This window comes from Drosophila serrata, unplaced genomic scaffold (assembly GCF_035046125.1).
Source record: "Drosophila serrata isolate PLE 108 unplaced genomic scaffold, ASM3504612v1 contig_347, whole genome shotgun sequence".
Classification (NCBI taxonomy): Eukaryota; Metazoa; Arthropoda; class Insecta; order Diptera; family Drosophilidae; genus Drosophila; species Drosophila serrata.
Window position 1 is genome coordinate 1,079,499 of NW_028257245.1, and position 13,439 is coordinate 1,092,937.

General features: G+C 41.1%; 3 protein-coding genes across 4 annotated transcripts; 1 reads left to right on the plus strand and 2 right to left on the minus strand.

Moving 5' to 3' along the window:
* Window positions 1-676: 676 nt before the first annotated feature.
* LOC110189301 (tetraspanning orphan receptor) lies at window positions 677-5,496 on the minus strand. 2 transcript variants are annotated; one of them, XM_020959332.2, is made up of 5 exons: window positions 5,340-5,496; window positions 4,922-5,131; window positions 2,541-2,733; window positions 2,335-2,473; window positions 677-2,199 (listed from the first exon to the last, which is right to left on the minus strand). In XM_020959332.2, the coding sequence occupies exons 2-5, from the start codon at window positions 5,114-5,116 to the stop codon at window positions 1,398-1,400; spliced, it is 1,329 nt and encodes a 442-aa protein (XP_020814991.2). In that variant the 5' UTR covers window positions 5,117-5,131; window positions 5,340-5,496; the 3' UTR covers window positions 677-1,397. The 2 variants fall into 2 exon arrangements, with proteins under 2 accessions (XP_020814991.2, XP_086694411.1); XM_086838285.1 differs by having other exon boundaries at window positions 2,553-2,733; window positions 5,340-5,494.
* A 1,502-nt stretch (window positions 5,497-6,998) lies between these two features.
* Window positions 6,999-12,970, plus strand: gcl (germ cell-less). The gene is given in 5 exon segments (XM_020959834.2): window positions 6,999-7,300; window positions 10,558-10,714; window positions 10,774-11,065; window positions 11,067-11,722; window positions 11,782-12,970. Coding segments are annotated over 4 exon segments (1,716 nt in total). The 5' UTR covers window positions 6,999-7,300; window positions 10,558-10,580; the 3' UTR covers window positions 12,416-12,970.
* Window positions 12,573-13,422, minus strand: LOC110189679 (uncharacterized). Its single transcript, XM_020959836.2, has one exon. It carries the CDS (start codon window positions 13,420-13,422, stop codon window positions 12,985-12,987), a length of 438 nt encoding a protein of 145 aa, XP_020815495.1. The 3' UTR covers window positions 12,573-12,984.
* Between the last annotated feature and the right edge of the window lie 17 nt (window positions 13,423-13,439).

The window sequence follows — 13,439 nt, forward strand, 5'->3', positions numbered from 1 at the left end:
TAACCTGGGATTGAATGGCTTCAGTGCACTTGGGGTCACTTTGGATTTGTGTTTTCTGATTACTTATTCATTAAAATGCGTACACATTTTGCTTACAGAATTAAAAAGTGGAAAAAAAAAGAATTAAATCAGTAAGTTTCAGTTGCAGTTCTGCTAGGTGTCGAGGGATATGTACTTTGCCCTGTCCTGTTCCTTCCCAGTTAAAGAAACTATTTCAAAATGTTTGTATATGTTATAAACGATAAAAATATGCAAGTGTTTTATAAAGTTTCGCTAAATGTTCGAAAACAAACTCAAAAAAGAACGCCCGATACGCAGTTCACTCATTTTTGAGTTCGTTATAATTTTTAACAATAATTAATTCAAATTGCCTAAAGATATCAATAAAGTCTCGCAAAATGATTTGTTTTCGAGCTATTATAAAGAAACATTCAGATACATCTAACCGGTTTTGAATCTCAAACGTTCATGTTTCGTACACTGAGTTTCCCCTCCAGCATCCTTCTCAAGTCTTTTGTGACATTTATATCTTTAACAATTTAAAGATCCTTAAATTTATCTCATTAAATTCCATATTAAAGTAAATAAGTTTTTATTATTTCCCAAAAAGTAATCATCACCAAAGAGGGTAATGAATAAGTTCATACTAAATTACAAATTAAATACAAACAAATAGTTGTAATATAAACTAATATTTATTCGAATATCTCTGCATATTTAGTATACAGTTATACATTTAGATATTGTACATACATAAAACTGTTCATTTGCTGTGGTATCGATACACAAATAGTAAAATACAAGTGATATATATATCTCATATTAAATGGATTATGTATGCATGCCTGTGCTGTGGATTCAGTACTCGGTAATCAATATGCATAGAGTCTTACGAGATATAGCTTAGAACATAGAACATTCGTTCGGAAAGCGACACTCTCTCTCTCCCTGGTAACAACTACTTGGATCTAGACTAACTCTGATGTGCTCAGGCTAACACGGGCTAAATGAGAAACGGTTCTAACAGACTGTTGCAGCTGAGATGCGGCCGAAAAGGAATTGAAGCTTTCCTTGCCAGCATCGCAAAAATGTTTTTTTTTTTGTGTTTTTTGGTTTTATGTATGTTTACTTAATGAGCAGCAACTAGAGCATCTTAATTGTACGTTAAACAACAATAATGAGCGACGGCTAAAAGCGAAAACTTGTTTCGGTTACGTTTCTCTAAAAACACCAACACCGATCAATTGCATCGAAGCGACTATAAAGACCGGGTGCATGTGTGCCGGGAATGAAAGCAGGTCGTCTGGGCAAGAAGGGGATTGGATAGAGGGAAGAAGGAAATGCGTGTGTGTCACAACCCACTCGCAATGAGAAACAAACTGATCCAAATCACAAACTTAGGCCTGGCTCTCATCGCGCCCACCGAATACCTGTCCCGGAATGTGGGGTTCACGGCGCAGCGGCGACTGGGATGGTACCTGCACCTGGGCGTCGGCCACATCGTTGTAGGGCGGTGGTGGTGGAATGCCTCCGATCACCTCAACGCCAGCGTCGATCACCTCCAAGTCATCATCTTCATCGTCCTCCCCATCGATGTTGGCATTAACGGCCGCATCGCTTCGTCGCATCGGTGGCGTATTGGCGTTCACATGCACGGTATTGTTGTTGTTCGGTACATCATTGTTGTTGTCCAGGTTGTCATCCGTGTTGGAGGCGACATTGGCCGTGGTGGCCGCGCCAAGCGCAACAAACAGCGGTGCCACCGATGGATTGACCTCGCCCCCCTCGGCTGCGCCCTCATCCTCGGGATAGTTTGACATGGCCACCTGATAGGATGGCGGCGGAGCCTGCTTCAAGTATTGGGCAATCGCTTCATCGTAATTGGGCAACAGGGTGGAGTACGAACGCTCCTCGGTACCAAAAGCTCCGCCCACGCTGTGGACACCGGTTGGTGGCTCCAAGAAGGGGAACAAGGTGCGAACGTGCTGCTGGCGCAGAGTCAAGTACTTGTAGCAGCGCCAAACGATGCCAATGCAATAGGCCTTGAGGAAAACGATGCAAATGAAGACGACCAGGACCACGACGACCAGTTCCTCGGGCGGCAGTTCCAGCAGCTTCTCGCGCCACGGCAAACGATGCGATTCGGCAATGATGCTGTGGATGGCCTGCAGGTAGCACAGATATCCAGCGGCTGTCAAGCTGTACAACGAAATTAAATCACAATTTAATATACTAATCCCCCTATTCAGAGGGTTGCAGAAAACCCTAAGGAAAGCATGATTAAGACAAGATCCCTTGAGATTTCTGCAGTTACCCCTTAACTATAATCCTCACGTGGTAATGGCGAAATCAAACAACTGCAGACAGAAGAAGGGCAACAGATGCGACGGTTTCCCCTTGATAGTGCCGTAGATCATCATCAGCGTAATGGCTATCATGCAGGTGCACACCAAGCCGCCCATGTCAAAGTTCTCTGCAAAGTGGGGAGAGGAAAACGTGAATTTAAATTCGTTGCACAATTGGCTCTCTCCACTGCTTACGGTAACGCTTACGATAGTTGAAGGAATGATCGCGGTAGGCATACGGCGGATCGACCTTGCTCAGCGGCGTGGGCAGAGCCGGGGCGCTCAGATCAACGGTGTAGTCATGAGTGCCCCCACCCTCCAGCTCGTCCATCATCTCTGGATTGCGCCAGATAACGGCAAGAACGCTCAAAGCCAAAATATTTAGAAACTGCAAGAAAGAATGGGGAATTTGATTCATGAAAAAATTTGTAAAGTATCTATTTTTATAGTGCAAGATTTTAATTATTACGCTTTAAGTTACAGATATGTTTTAGAAAAATTCTAACATTTAATACTATTTATTTGTATATATAAAGGGCCACCAGGGTAAAATAATGGGGATTTACGTGAGAGGAAACTACCGTAGCTTTTCGTCTCGTGATACAGCATGTATGCGGTAGCATCCTTAAATATGGCAAGGACCTGCTCGCAATGGGTTACAAGGGTTACCTTTGACAAAATATTACCAAGATGTGCAGCCACCGCGACTCCTGGGGGTCAAGTCTACATCATCAAGACCAGGCAACACTTTATTTGCATTATTAGTAGAGGGAAAAGGTGAGCGGAAAGTGCCTATGCTAGAGAATATACAACTTATATTATCCCATTAAAATAAAAAAAAAATAATAATAATAAAAGTAATTAAAATTATAGTTCAATTCATAACAATATAAAGCGTGAAGAAAAGGATCACGAGTTGGGAATTCAGAGATATCTCGAAATCTAAGTTTCCCAAGTGCGTTTAGCAGGTGTGTGTTGTACGAAGTGTGCAGGTCCAAGCTCATCATGATAAGCTGGCAAAAATAGATAAGGCTCGTTGGCCAGCTTTGATTTGCAGCCTGTTTGCTGATAGATGACAGCTGAATTAACAATTCGCGGATTTATGGCGGGGTAGCCACATCAAGAATGTTCCTCCAGAAGAAAGATAGAGTAAACCCTCTGCTAAAGAGTAAATATTTTCGCATCGTCCGTCGTGGGGTACGTGTAGTTCTTAAAAATAACTGAAACAGCTCATAGAAACGAGTCAGTATCTCGTTACTGTTTGCACAAATGGCCATAGCTGGATATACGATATAGTATCGCCGTATCTCGAGGCATCTGTTGCTCAAGTTGAAGGCCTTTGATGCAGCAGTTTTCCATTGTTTTTGCTTGGTTTATTAAAAGCTTAGAAAACATAATGCCGCAGCTTATCTGCAATCGCAGTGAGTCAACAATGGGCTTCGATTTTTTGATTTGCTGGAGAACAACAAACCGCCACAACTATCTCTAATATACAAAAAGTAAACAAAGAAACCCTTGAGATTGCCAGTAGTTGCTACTGATAGCTCCTCCAGCGCTTGTCAAACTGCAATCAGGGTCGCATGTGACGAGAGTTTTGCAGCAAAACGTGACCTGAGCCGTAATAAAGAAGCGATATTAAAGCAGGAGGTATGGCATTAGGAGAAAATGTGCGGGATCAGTGGATGCACACGGACGGTGTACAGAGAAAAGAACGTAAGGTAAAACCTTAGTCTTATATAATTTATATAATTTTCTTTACAATATATCATCTCTAAAATATGCTCTGAAATATTTGTTTGTGAAAGCATTCAATTATTCTGAACTATATTTTCTTAAACTATATAAAAAATTAAATTATAAATTATTCTTGGGAATATTTCAATAGAAATATTTCAACATAATTTCAGTTTCTAGTTTTATTTTAGAGTAAATATTCTTATCATGATGTTCTTTCTGATCAAAAATAATAATACTTTTTCTTATCTCAATACTGGTAATTATTTTAAATAAATTATTAGGAACAAGGACTATTTACACTGTTTATATTGTATCTGAGTGTACTAGTAAAACCACTGTTTACTATTACTAATATATAATAAACAATTTAGAATTTGCATAAATTTTGTATCTTATTGCTAAACTACCTAAGAAGTTCTCTCAGTGTCAAGTAATGGCACGCAGAGTCACGGAATTGTGAAAGGTTAGTTTCATATGAATTTGTACTTAATAAAACTTCCGCTAAACGAATTTCGATCTAATTTCGCCGATTTTGATTATCAGCTGACGCATCAGCAGCCAGTTCGAAGAGAAATGCAAAAAATAAAACCCCATTGACGTCACAGGCGGGGAAAGCTGCGACGTTTTTTTGTAAGCAAAAGTAACTGGCTTCGTACAGTTTGACAGTGACTCGGCGGCTTGCCAATTGATTTTTCCCCTCCGTGACACTGAACAGGGTCAAATTTTCGCACAGCCCACTGACGAATTGCATGCGTGGGTGGCGGCGTAGACACAACCGAGTACAGGTGTGTATACGCCCAACTTAGTTGCACTACAAAAGTCCCAAAAGGTCAACTTACCAAGTGCCACAAACCGATCATCAGGGTGGCCGTGTGGACATGGAGTCCGAAGCAGCAGGTAAACTCCTTGAGATGACGGTTTCCTCCTCCGGCGCTGCTTCCCCCGGCGACGCCATTGTTGTTGTTACTGGCGGCGGCGGCGCTGCTGTGGAGCTGGTTGCGTTGCGGACCCATTTTCAGATGGATCCTGAACATTGCACGCCCCACAAACTGCAAAAGATATGGGCGAATGGAAAATCACGCATTAATTGTGTGTTTTTACTGCACCAACACCACCACGAAAACACAAGAAAACACAAACACACACAGTGTTATTGTTATTGTGTGCCACTTTTCACGGCTGCCAGGCGAAAATGTTCCACTTGTCCGTTTTATGCAACCGATTTGGCAATTGATTTCGTTTCACTTTTTGGCCCACCTTTGCTGTATTTAGTAATGCAACGCGTTCGGGTTTTCAAGTCCAATTCGTTTCTTGCTTTTGGTGTATTCAATTTTATTTGCTGCGCAACGAGAAAATTTGAGTGCGAAAAATCCCACGCGAGATGGTTACACTAATGTGAGAGTTTTGAAACACTGGAAATGTTCATGCCGGTGATTTCATGAAGAAGTTATTAATAATTCTAAACGTAATATAATTAATTAAAATCCTTTTAAAATTATAAATATGACAGTGAAGATTTAAGTATATTTATTTTTTTTTAATGAAATGGTTAAATAACTAACATTTGGTTTTTAATTTAAGGTTTTAGTGATGTAACGTTCAAATGACTATTCAAAAAACTATATTTTTTTGCGAAAATTTTAAATTTTATTTGGTGCGCAAAGCGAAAATTTGAGTGCGAAAATCCCACACGAGAAGTTTACAATAATGTGGGAGTATTGCAACACTGGCGGCGTTTATGCGCAGGAATACTCGAACAAACTTGCAATATATATTTTTTTCTACAAAATTTCCAGTGATTCATATGACAGCTTTGTTTCATAAAAATTGTATAAAATTGTTAAAAATTAATATATAAATATAAAATATATATCTGTTAGATAACTTTAAAATTGAGGAACTTTACCTAATAGGGTCAAAATTGGGGTCATATGAGTTGCAAATTCTGAGTAAAAATACACGGCACGTGTAAATAAAAATAAATTTTAAAAAACTCGCTGGGTTATTTTTTTTTAATTATAACGTCGAATTGATTTAGTAATTTAGTTATTTTAATTATTTACCCGTGCTGATCCTCGTATTATCCAAAATTAATTGACCGTATGTTGATCTCGTAAAAAATTGCTCACAGTAGGGCGCGTAAATAAAAATAAGCTATTTACAACAATAAATAAAATAAATAAATAATATATGCTATATTTAAGGTCAATGAATGTTGCTTCTTTTATAAAATTTCCCGTTTGCATGTATTAGAAATCTGGTCTTTTTGGCAAATAAAAAGTCAATTTTAACGATTTTTAAGCCATTCACACATTTTAAATATATTGTATTGAAAAATTACTGTAATTAATTTTATCAATGTTTACTTTATAATCTAGTTGGTTTTTGTATTATTATCTACCCTGTAAACGTGTAAAATTGTTTATTGTCTAAAATGTTAAATAGCAGATTCGGAATTCAGAGTTACCATAAACTTTATATACAAAACATACCGAAATATTGATATATTTTCAATACATGATAATTATACATGTAAACGTGTCAAATCTAAGAAGCGACAGCTTCGGGATTCAGAGTGAGCAGAAACAAAGTGATCAAAACATACCTATACAAAATATCATATATTGTTTTTTTTTTTATATATATTTTCAACAGTTTACAAACGACCGACACCAGACAGCACCTGAGAGAGAGAGAGAGAGTTCGTTAATTAACGTCCACCCGACAGTACCCGAGAGAGAAAAAAAGAAGCTATGTTACGAATTTTACATTTTTCTTGAGAATTCGACCCCAAAAGTGAGAATTCGACCCCAAAAGTCAAAAATTCTACCCCATGTATCTGTAAACGTGTCAAATGTTTTTTTTAGACGTGTACGATGTAAAATGTTAAACAACAGCTTCGAAGTTAGAGTGACCAAAGAAAAAAATTAACAAAATATGACCACTCTAAAAAATACAAACAAAAGTTCGAACAAAAAATTGTTTTCGGTCAACGGAGGGGTGTTTAAAATTTTTTTGCTCGAAACGGTCGTGGAAGCGGGAGTGCGTGCCAAGTGCATACAAAAACAAAGACTTTTTTTATCGAACTGGAATGAAATGATTTAAATCAGACACTCGCAAAGGATTTTTTTAGGTGTGTTATTTACTTATCAACACCTGGGTGAACGTGGAGTGCAATTGCAATTATATAAAGTCGCGGAAGTAACTGCATATTAACAGTAAGTTCGTTTATCAGTTCCCTCTTGCGTATGTGTACTTCTCGCCTCCCCCGTTTTTTGCGTCTTTCGTTCGCGCCGTTGTTCTCTCGCGTTTCTTTTCCACGCTCTTCTTTGCTTTCCTCCCCTTTGAACCCTCCGCCACCCCCGTCTGCTGCATTTCCCAACTACGTCACACACCGAATTCACTTTTGTTTGCTATTTATAGCCGTAGATTAACTGCACTCCGCAGCGCCGAAAAGGGGGGAATCGAAAAGGGAATGGGGAAAAGTTGGTGGTCCGGTCCCCATATCTCCAACCCATGTTGCTGCTGTTATCAGCGCCAAACAACAGGCAGTCGTAAATAGTGCGAATCAACATGCTTTCTTCAGCCGAAACAGCTGATTTCCCAGCCAAAAGTCGGAGAAAGGTCTAATCGGGAGGGTTCACCGAACTAGAGAACAGCAGACAGCATATAAATACATATATGTACCTAGATATCTCCGGTCTCCGACGCCCACATTTTTCTAGCTGCGCTAGCTCAGTTGTCTAAGGTGCCTGGAATTCCCGAAGAAAACGTAAACGAAACGCGAGTTCGAGTCCCACTCCCGTCCGCCCATGCTTGTTGGCTTCTTTCGACGATATTCCACGTTATTTAGCCGTTAACTCCTTGGGCAACATTAACTTTTTTAATTTTTTCTCATTTGTTTTTCTCTAAATATTTGGTTTGTGTTCATCTATGCCTTGGAAGTTTACAAACAAAATTTCTCAGACAAATAAGTTTTACCTTGGTTGCAATAAATATTCACGGTTCGGTGCAATAACCTATTATTCTTTAAATGGGATTTAAACTAGTTTCAACATATTTGTTAAAGTTTATTCAAGGCCTAGAGACACATGAACTTAAGGCATTGACAGCTATTGACTTCCTAACCTTCGAAATGTAGTTTTCTTAAAATATTTTTATAGCTGAGATTGCAATTATCAGATTTTCTATCTATAAATCTTATAGATATGTTTTGAAAGTTTTATAAAGTTTAAGTTGCACTTCAACTTTGCAGCAGTACAACCACCTCTTTCGAATAGTAAACTGGTTTCAGTCGAGTTTTTCCTAATGTCATTGAAACTAGTTTAAAATCTTCAAAACTATATTAAGAGTAAGTTTTGTTTTGTAAAAAAATATTGTATCTATATTTTCTTCTGTTTATTCGGTTTCATTGCGCAGTTCTTTGTTCAAATTGCAGATTTACAACTTGGGGAAACTCGAGATATATTTAGAAGTGCGACACGGTTTTCAGTATTTCGCTCTCTCCATTGCTCTTCTGCGCTCTTCTGGCTTCAAACGGTGACGTAATTTGAAGCACTGCATTCGCCGTCTTGTTTTGGTCTTATAAGAAATACGTGCTGCGGCAAAAACCGGTTTTAAGATAGTTTACTTTTGTTTTCGGAACTGCGCCGCACCAAAACAAACTCAAACCTAACATCTGGTTGGAAAGCCCCACCCCCCAGGCCTTTCCCCACCTTGGTTCGATCCTCCCCATCAATACTTTCAGATGTGTCTGAATGTGTTCGAGATAATCATCGGGTGATTATTGGGACGGGTATGGTCTGGTCGTCCATATCAATGCGATCCATACGACGCGAGGTGACGAAAGCCCAGCCAACTTTGCTAACGTGCGTTCATTCGTTTCGTTTGTTTATTTATGGGCAGCAGTGGCTTCCGTACCGGCCTTGACATGCTTACAACACACGTCCGTCCGTCTGTCCGTCCAGCTCCAGCAATTGGTCGCCGCCGACAAGGCATAAACATGCTCATGGAATCGCTGCTCGTTTGATCTCGTTCTAATTATAGTGTACCTCCCTCCCCCCAGCTACATTACCCGAAAATGTATGTCGCTATAATGGAGTTCAGGTCATTGTAGAATGTTTCTAGTGATAGTTGAAAAGTGGAGAACAAGCGTCGCCTCTGCACGAAAGCTGCATTCTTTTAGTACTCTCAAAACAGGTAGGGTTTTCTACTCATTAGGCACAATTCCTCTTGCTTCGTCTAGGTGTGATAGTTGCCACATTAGCACGACTTAACAAATGGTTCGTTTTTCCCAAGATATTTCTCTTGTAAGCTGACTGCGGTTTTAATGAACTCAAAGTCTAAGCTATCTTGTATTTTGTGCATTGTGTATAATATTAGTAAGGCTTTACTTAAAGCTAATTCCTAGTTATTTATTTTTATATGTTAATATTCCTCAATTTAAATGAATATAGTTTAGTACGAGTGCTATGAGTATTATTCAATCAAAGTTGTATTAAATACAACTTATCTAGTTAGTTATGGTCTAATCCCTATCTTTACGCTTTGATTTAATGATATTTATTAGTATAGTTTTATCTCTAGCTGATGGCTTGACATTCAATGATATGCATACATGTGTATACAACTATCTTATCAATTCTGTTATAGTAAAGGCACTATTCATATATGGATGTACATATATTCGTTGCCATAATAATGTTTAATTAACAACCCGCCACTTGTGGCTCTAGAATATAATTTTGGGTTGGGTTTCATAGGTTCTCAGACAATTCGGTTGTGTTTAGATATGAAAACAAGCAAGTTTTGATAAAATTCATTTCTGGCTATAAATAGTTAATTTTATGTAATAAATTGCTATCAAAGTGGTTTTGAAATTTATATTTCCAGCTTTAAGATTTAAAATTCCATGCTTCAATATTTACTTTATTAAGATGCATCATGAAATGACGCTGTGGGAAACCATGACATGTGAAAATATTATCTAAACTGAAGATTCACCGAAAATATCTTAATAACACAGTTATTGAAAGCAGTTAAGACATATAATTGTTTAAATAAACCACAAAATGTTTATCATCTAGACAAGCTTTACAAGTTTTCCGACACTATGCGTCGCCCCTCTCGCGTGGGATTTGATTACACGTATCGCTAAGCTTGGGATTGGGCGGTGCTGCCATGACATCATCATCATTGATGAATGGATGCGCTTTCCATCGGGTTTCTAGGGTCTAGAGTGTCACCCACACGGGTATTCGCCCACCCAGTAAAGGTTTCCCCATTATTACAGCGTTACTGCGTTACAGTTTGGCGTAACGAAAGTGGGTCAACCGGTTCCATTTGGGGGGCGCTATCAACACGCAACCTGACAGATCGATAAAGAGGCCTTTCGCCCTATTGCCAACCCAAATCTCTTACATTAAATCATGTGTATTTGTGTATATAGACATAATATCGATTCTTGTTTTTTTAGACTTTTAATTTCTGCGCCGAGCCATGGGTCAGATCGTGGGCTCCATGCAGATGAACGTGGCCGATGTGTTTGGCAATCGGCGGAAGAGGAAGCGCAGCACGGACTCCTCATTGGGCAAGGATGAGCAGGCCCAGCTGGACGCGACACTGCCCAAGAAGTGAGTATAGCTAAGCGTGTATAGTCAACATATTTACTAATATCTTTGTTCGCCTTAAGGAAAAAGCTTCTGACCACCACCCAGTACATATACAAGGCTCTGTTTAAGGAGCAAAAGAACTCGGATGTGTCCGTGATGGCTCTGGATAAGGTGTGGCATCTGCACAAGGTCTATTTGAGTCAGAGTCCCTACTTCTACACCATGTTCAATGGGACGTGGCGGGAGGCGCAGCAGAAATTCGTGCAGATCACGATCCTCGACGATCGGATCACCGTGGCCAGCCTGGATGCTGTATTCGGATCGATGTACTCTGACGAGATCGAGATCGAGCCGACGGATGTGATCCCAGTGTCTGGCCACGGCCACGCTGTTCCACTTGGATGGGATCATCGACAAGTGCGCCGAGGTGATGGTGGACACCATCAGTCCAGAGACAGCCATCCAGTACTATGAGGCTGCCTGCCAGTACGGTGTGGTGGGTGTGAAAAAGTCCACGTTCCAGTGGTTTCAAATCAACCTGTTGAGCATCTACAGCAAGCAGCCAAACCTGCTCAGACACATCTCCATCGAACTGATGAGTGCTCTGACCGGTAGTCATGACCTGTACGTTATGCAGACCGAGTTCTCACTTTACACTCTGCTGCGCACGTGGATGTTCCTGCGATTACATCCCGACTACGACCCCGAGGATCCTGTGCAGAGGGCGGAGGCGCTTAAGACGCAAGAGCGCTTAACGAATGCTGGCGTGGAAACGCACACGCCCAGTGTGGATGTCGTCCAGTGGACGTACTTCACCAACCGCATGGAGGAGCGCTCGTTTCTCGCCACGCCCGAGGGACAGCCCTACGTGAAAGTCTTCCAGAAACTGCGCACCCAGTACCTGACCAACCACTACATGGATCTTAAGATTATCTATAACGACAACATAATACCCAAGGAGTGGGTCTATCGGCACATCCATAACCACTGGGATGCCCTGTTGCGAATAGACCATGGTCAGGAGGATTGGTAAGAGACATTAAGTCATTGGCCATTGCAAATCTAATTGTTTCCTTCTGCGTCCACAGCAGTCCCCATCATATGGACGACGACCAATTCTTTGAAAACTGCATGCGCTGCGGCCGCCTGCTGCTTGAGCCCGGTTACCAGAAATGGCGCTGGACCGGCTTCAATTTCGGCATGGATCTCATCCTTATTATGGACTCGCGCAGACTGAATATTCGTCGCCACCACCGGCACGAGCACGAGCGAGTGCTTAGCCTTCAGACGAAGCGCAAATTCATGATCCGCACAACGGTGACATCGATCAATGCCCAACGGCAGGCGGTGTTCACCCAGACTTCGGAGATATGCTCGCTCAGTCTGGAGAAGAATGAGGAGGTGCCATTGATGATACTCGACCCGAAACTTGTGCATCCGCTGCTTATTTCCATCAACATGTTGGTCGTGATGCCGCCAAACCAGAGCTTCAAGGAGATTGTGCCGCACAGCGAGGACACGAGGACGACATCCCTATCCATACCCATTTCGGAAATTGGAGCGGACTGCGAACGTCCGATGACCCCGTCCAGCGCCGACGATTCGGCGGTCTTTATAGGCGACTCTGAGGCTTCCACGCCGTCGTCACCGGCTCCGCGGCCTAGAATTACATGGCGTGTAGCCAGCAGCGAGACGGACGCCTTAGGCGATTTGGCGTGCTGAGCGCGCTTAACCACTACCAGTGCCCACCACTACCACCATTTTCTGTTCATTTGCCCGCTGCCTGTTCGGGCCTCGTTCTTGTAATTGTAAATTCGTTGCTAACCGATCTGATTATCTGATTATCAATACCGGCAATCGTTTTGGCATACGCATCAGATCTATATATATCTATAAGTATATTTTTGTAAATCGTTTACATCACAAAATTATCTTGTATTTAATTGCATACACTTTCATCATCATCTACTTGTTTAGAGTAGACGCGATCTTTCTCGTGCCCTCGCACAATCGCAGATGTTGCATATATACATATACATACTTATATATAGTTTATAAAATGGCCGTCTTTTAAGATTGTTTGTTATGTTTAAGTAACAAAAGAAACGCGGCAAAGTAACTAAGATACATTTAAGTGTGTTCGAATTACGTACGTACAATTAACGCATCTAACTGCTGTCCCAACACATTTTTTACTCGCTTCATGTACGCACAGTGTAACCATTACCTTTTCGAGTGATAAATCATTTATTAAAGTTTAAACTATTGATTCAAGCAGCTGCCGTCTCGTTTCACTTGGTTATTCGATCATTCAGCACGGAATGCTGCTGCCAGGACTTCATGCCCCTCATCAGGTTCCACAGGGCTTGCGCTTGACACTCTCCCCCCGCCACGTACTCTTGTAGGTTTCCCAGCAGGTAATTAACCTTTTTTCTACGTGGCCGATACGTGTAACTGGAGCTTCTTGCAGCACAAATGAAGGGTTCACGCTCTTCTGGGCTCATATTCGTCCATTGGCGACCCGCCAATAGGGCTACTTTACACGATGACAGATGACACAGCTTGACCTTGTTCCGCTTCCGGAAATAGGCGAGGTAATGGAAAAACGGATTGCGCCCTGCGCTGTTCTTTGGGCTGCAATAGCTTATTGCTTTAGGCTTAATCGCCTTCCTGGACTTGCGGCCGTAAGATGTTGATTTTCTTGAACTCTTTTTGCCGCACGATTCCATTTTTCACCTGAATTTCG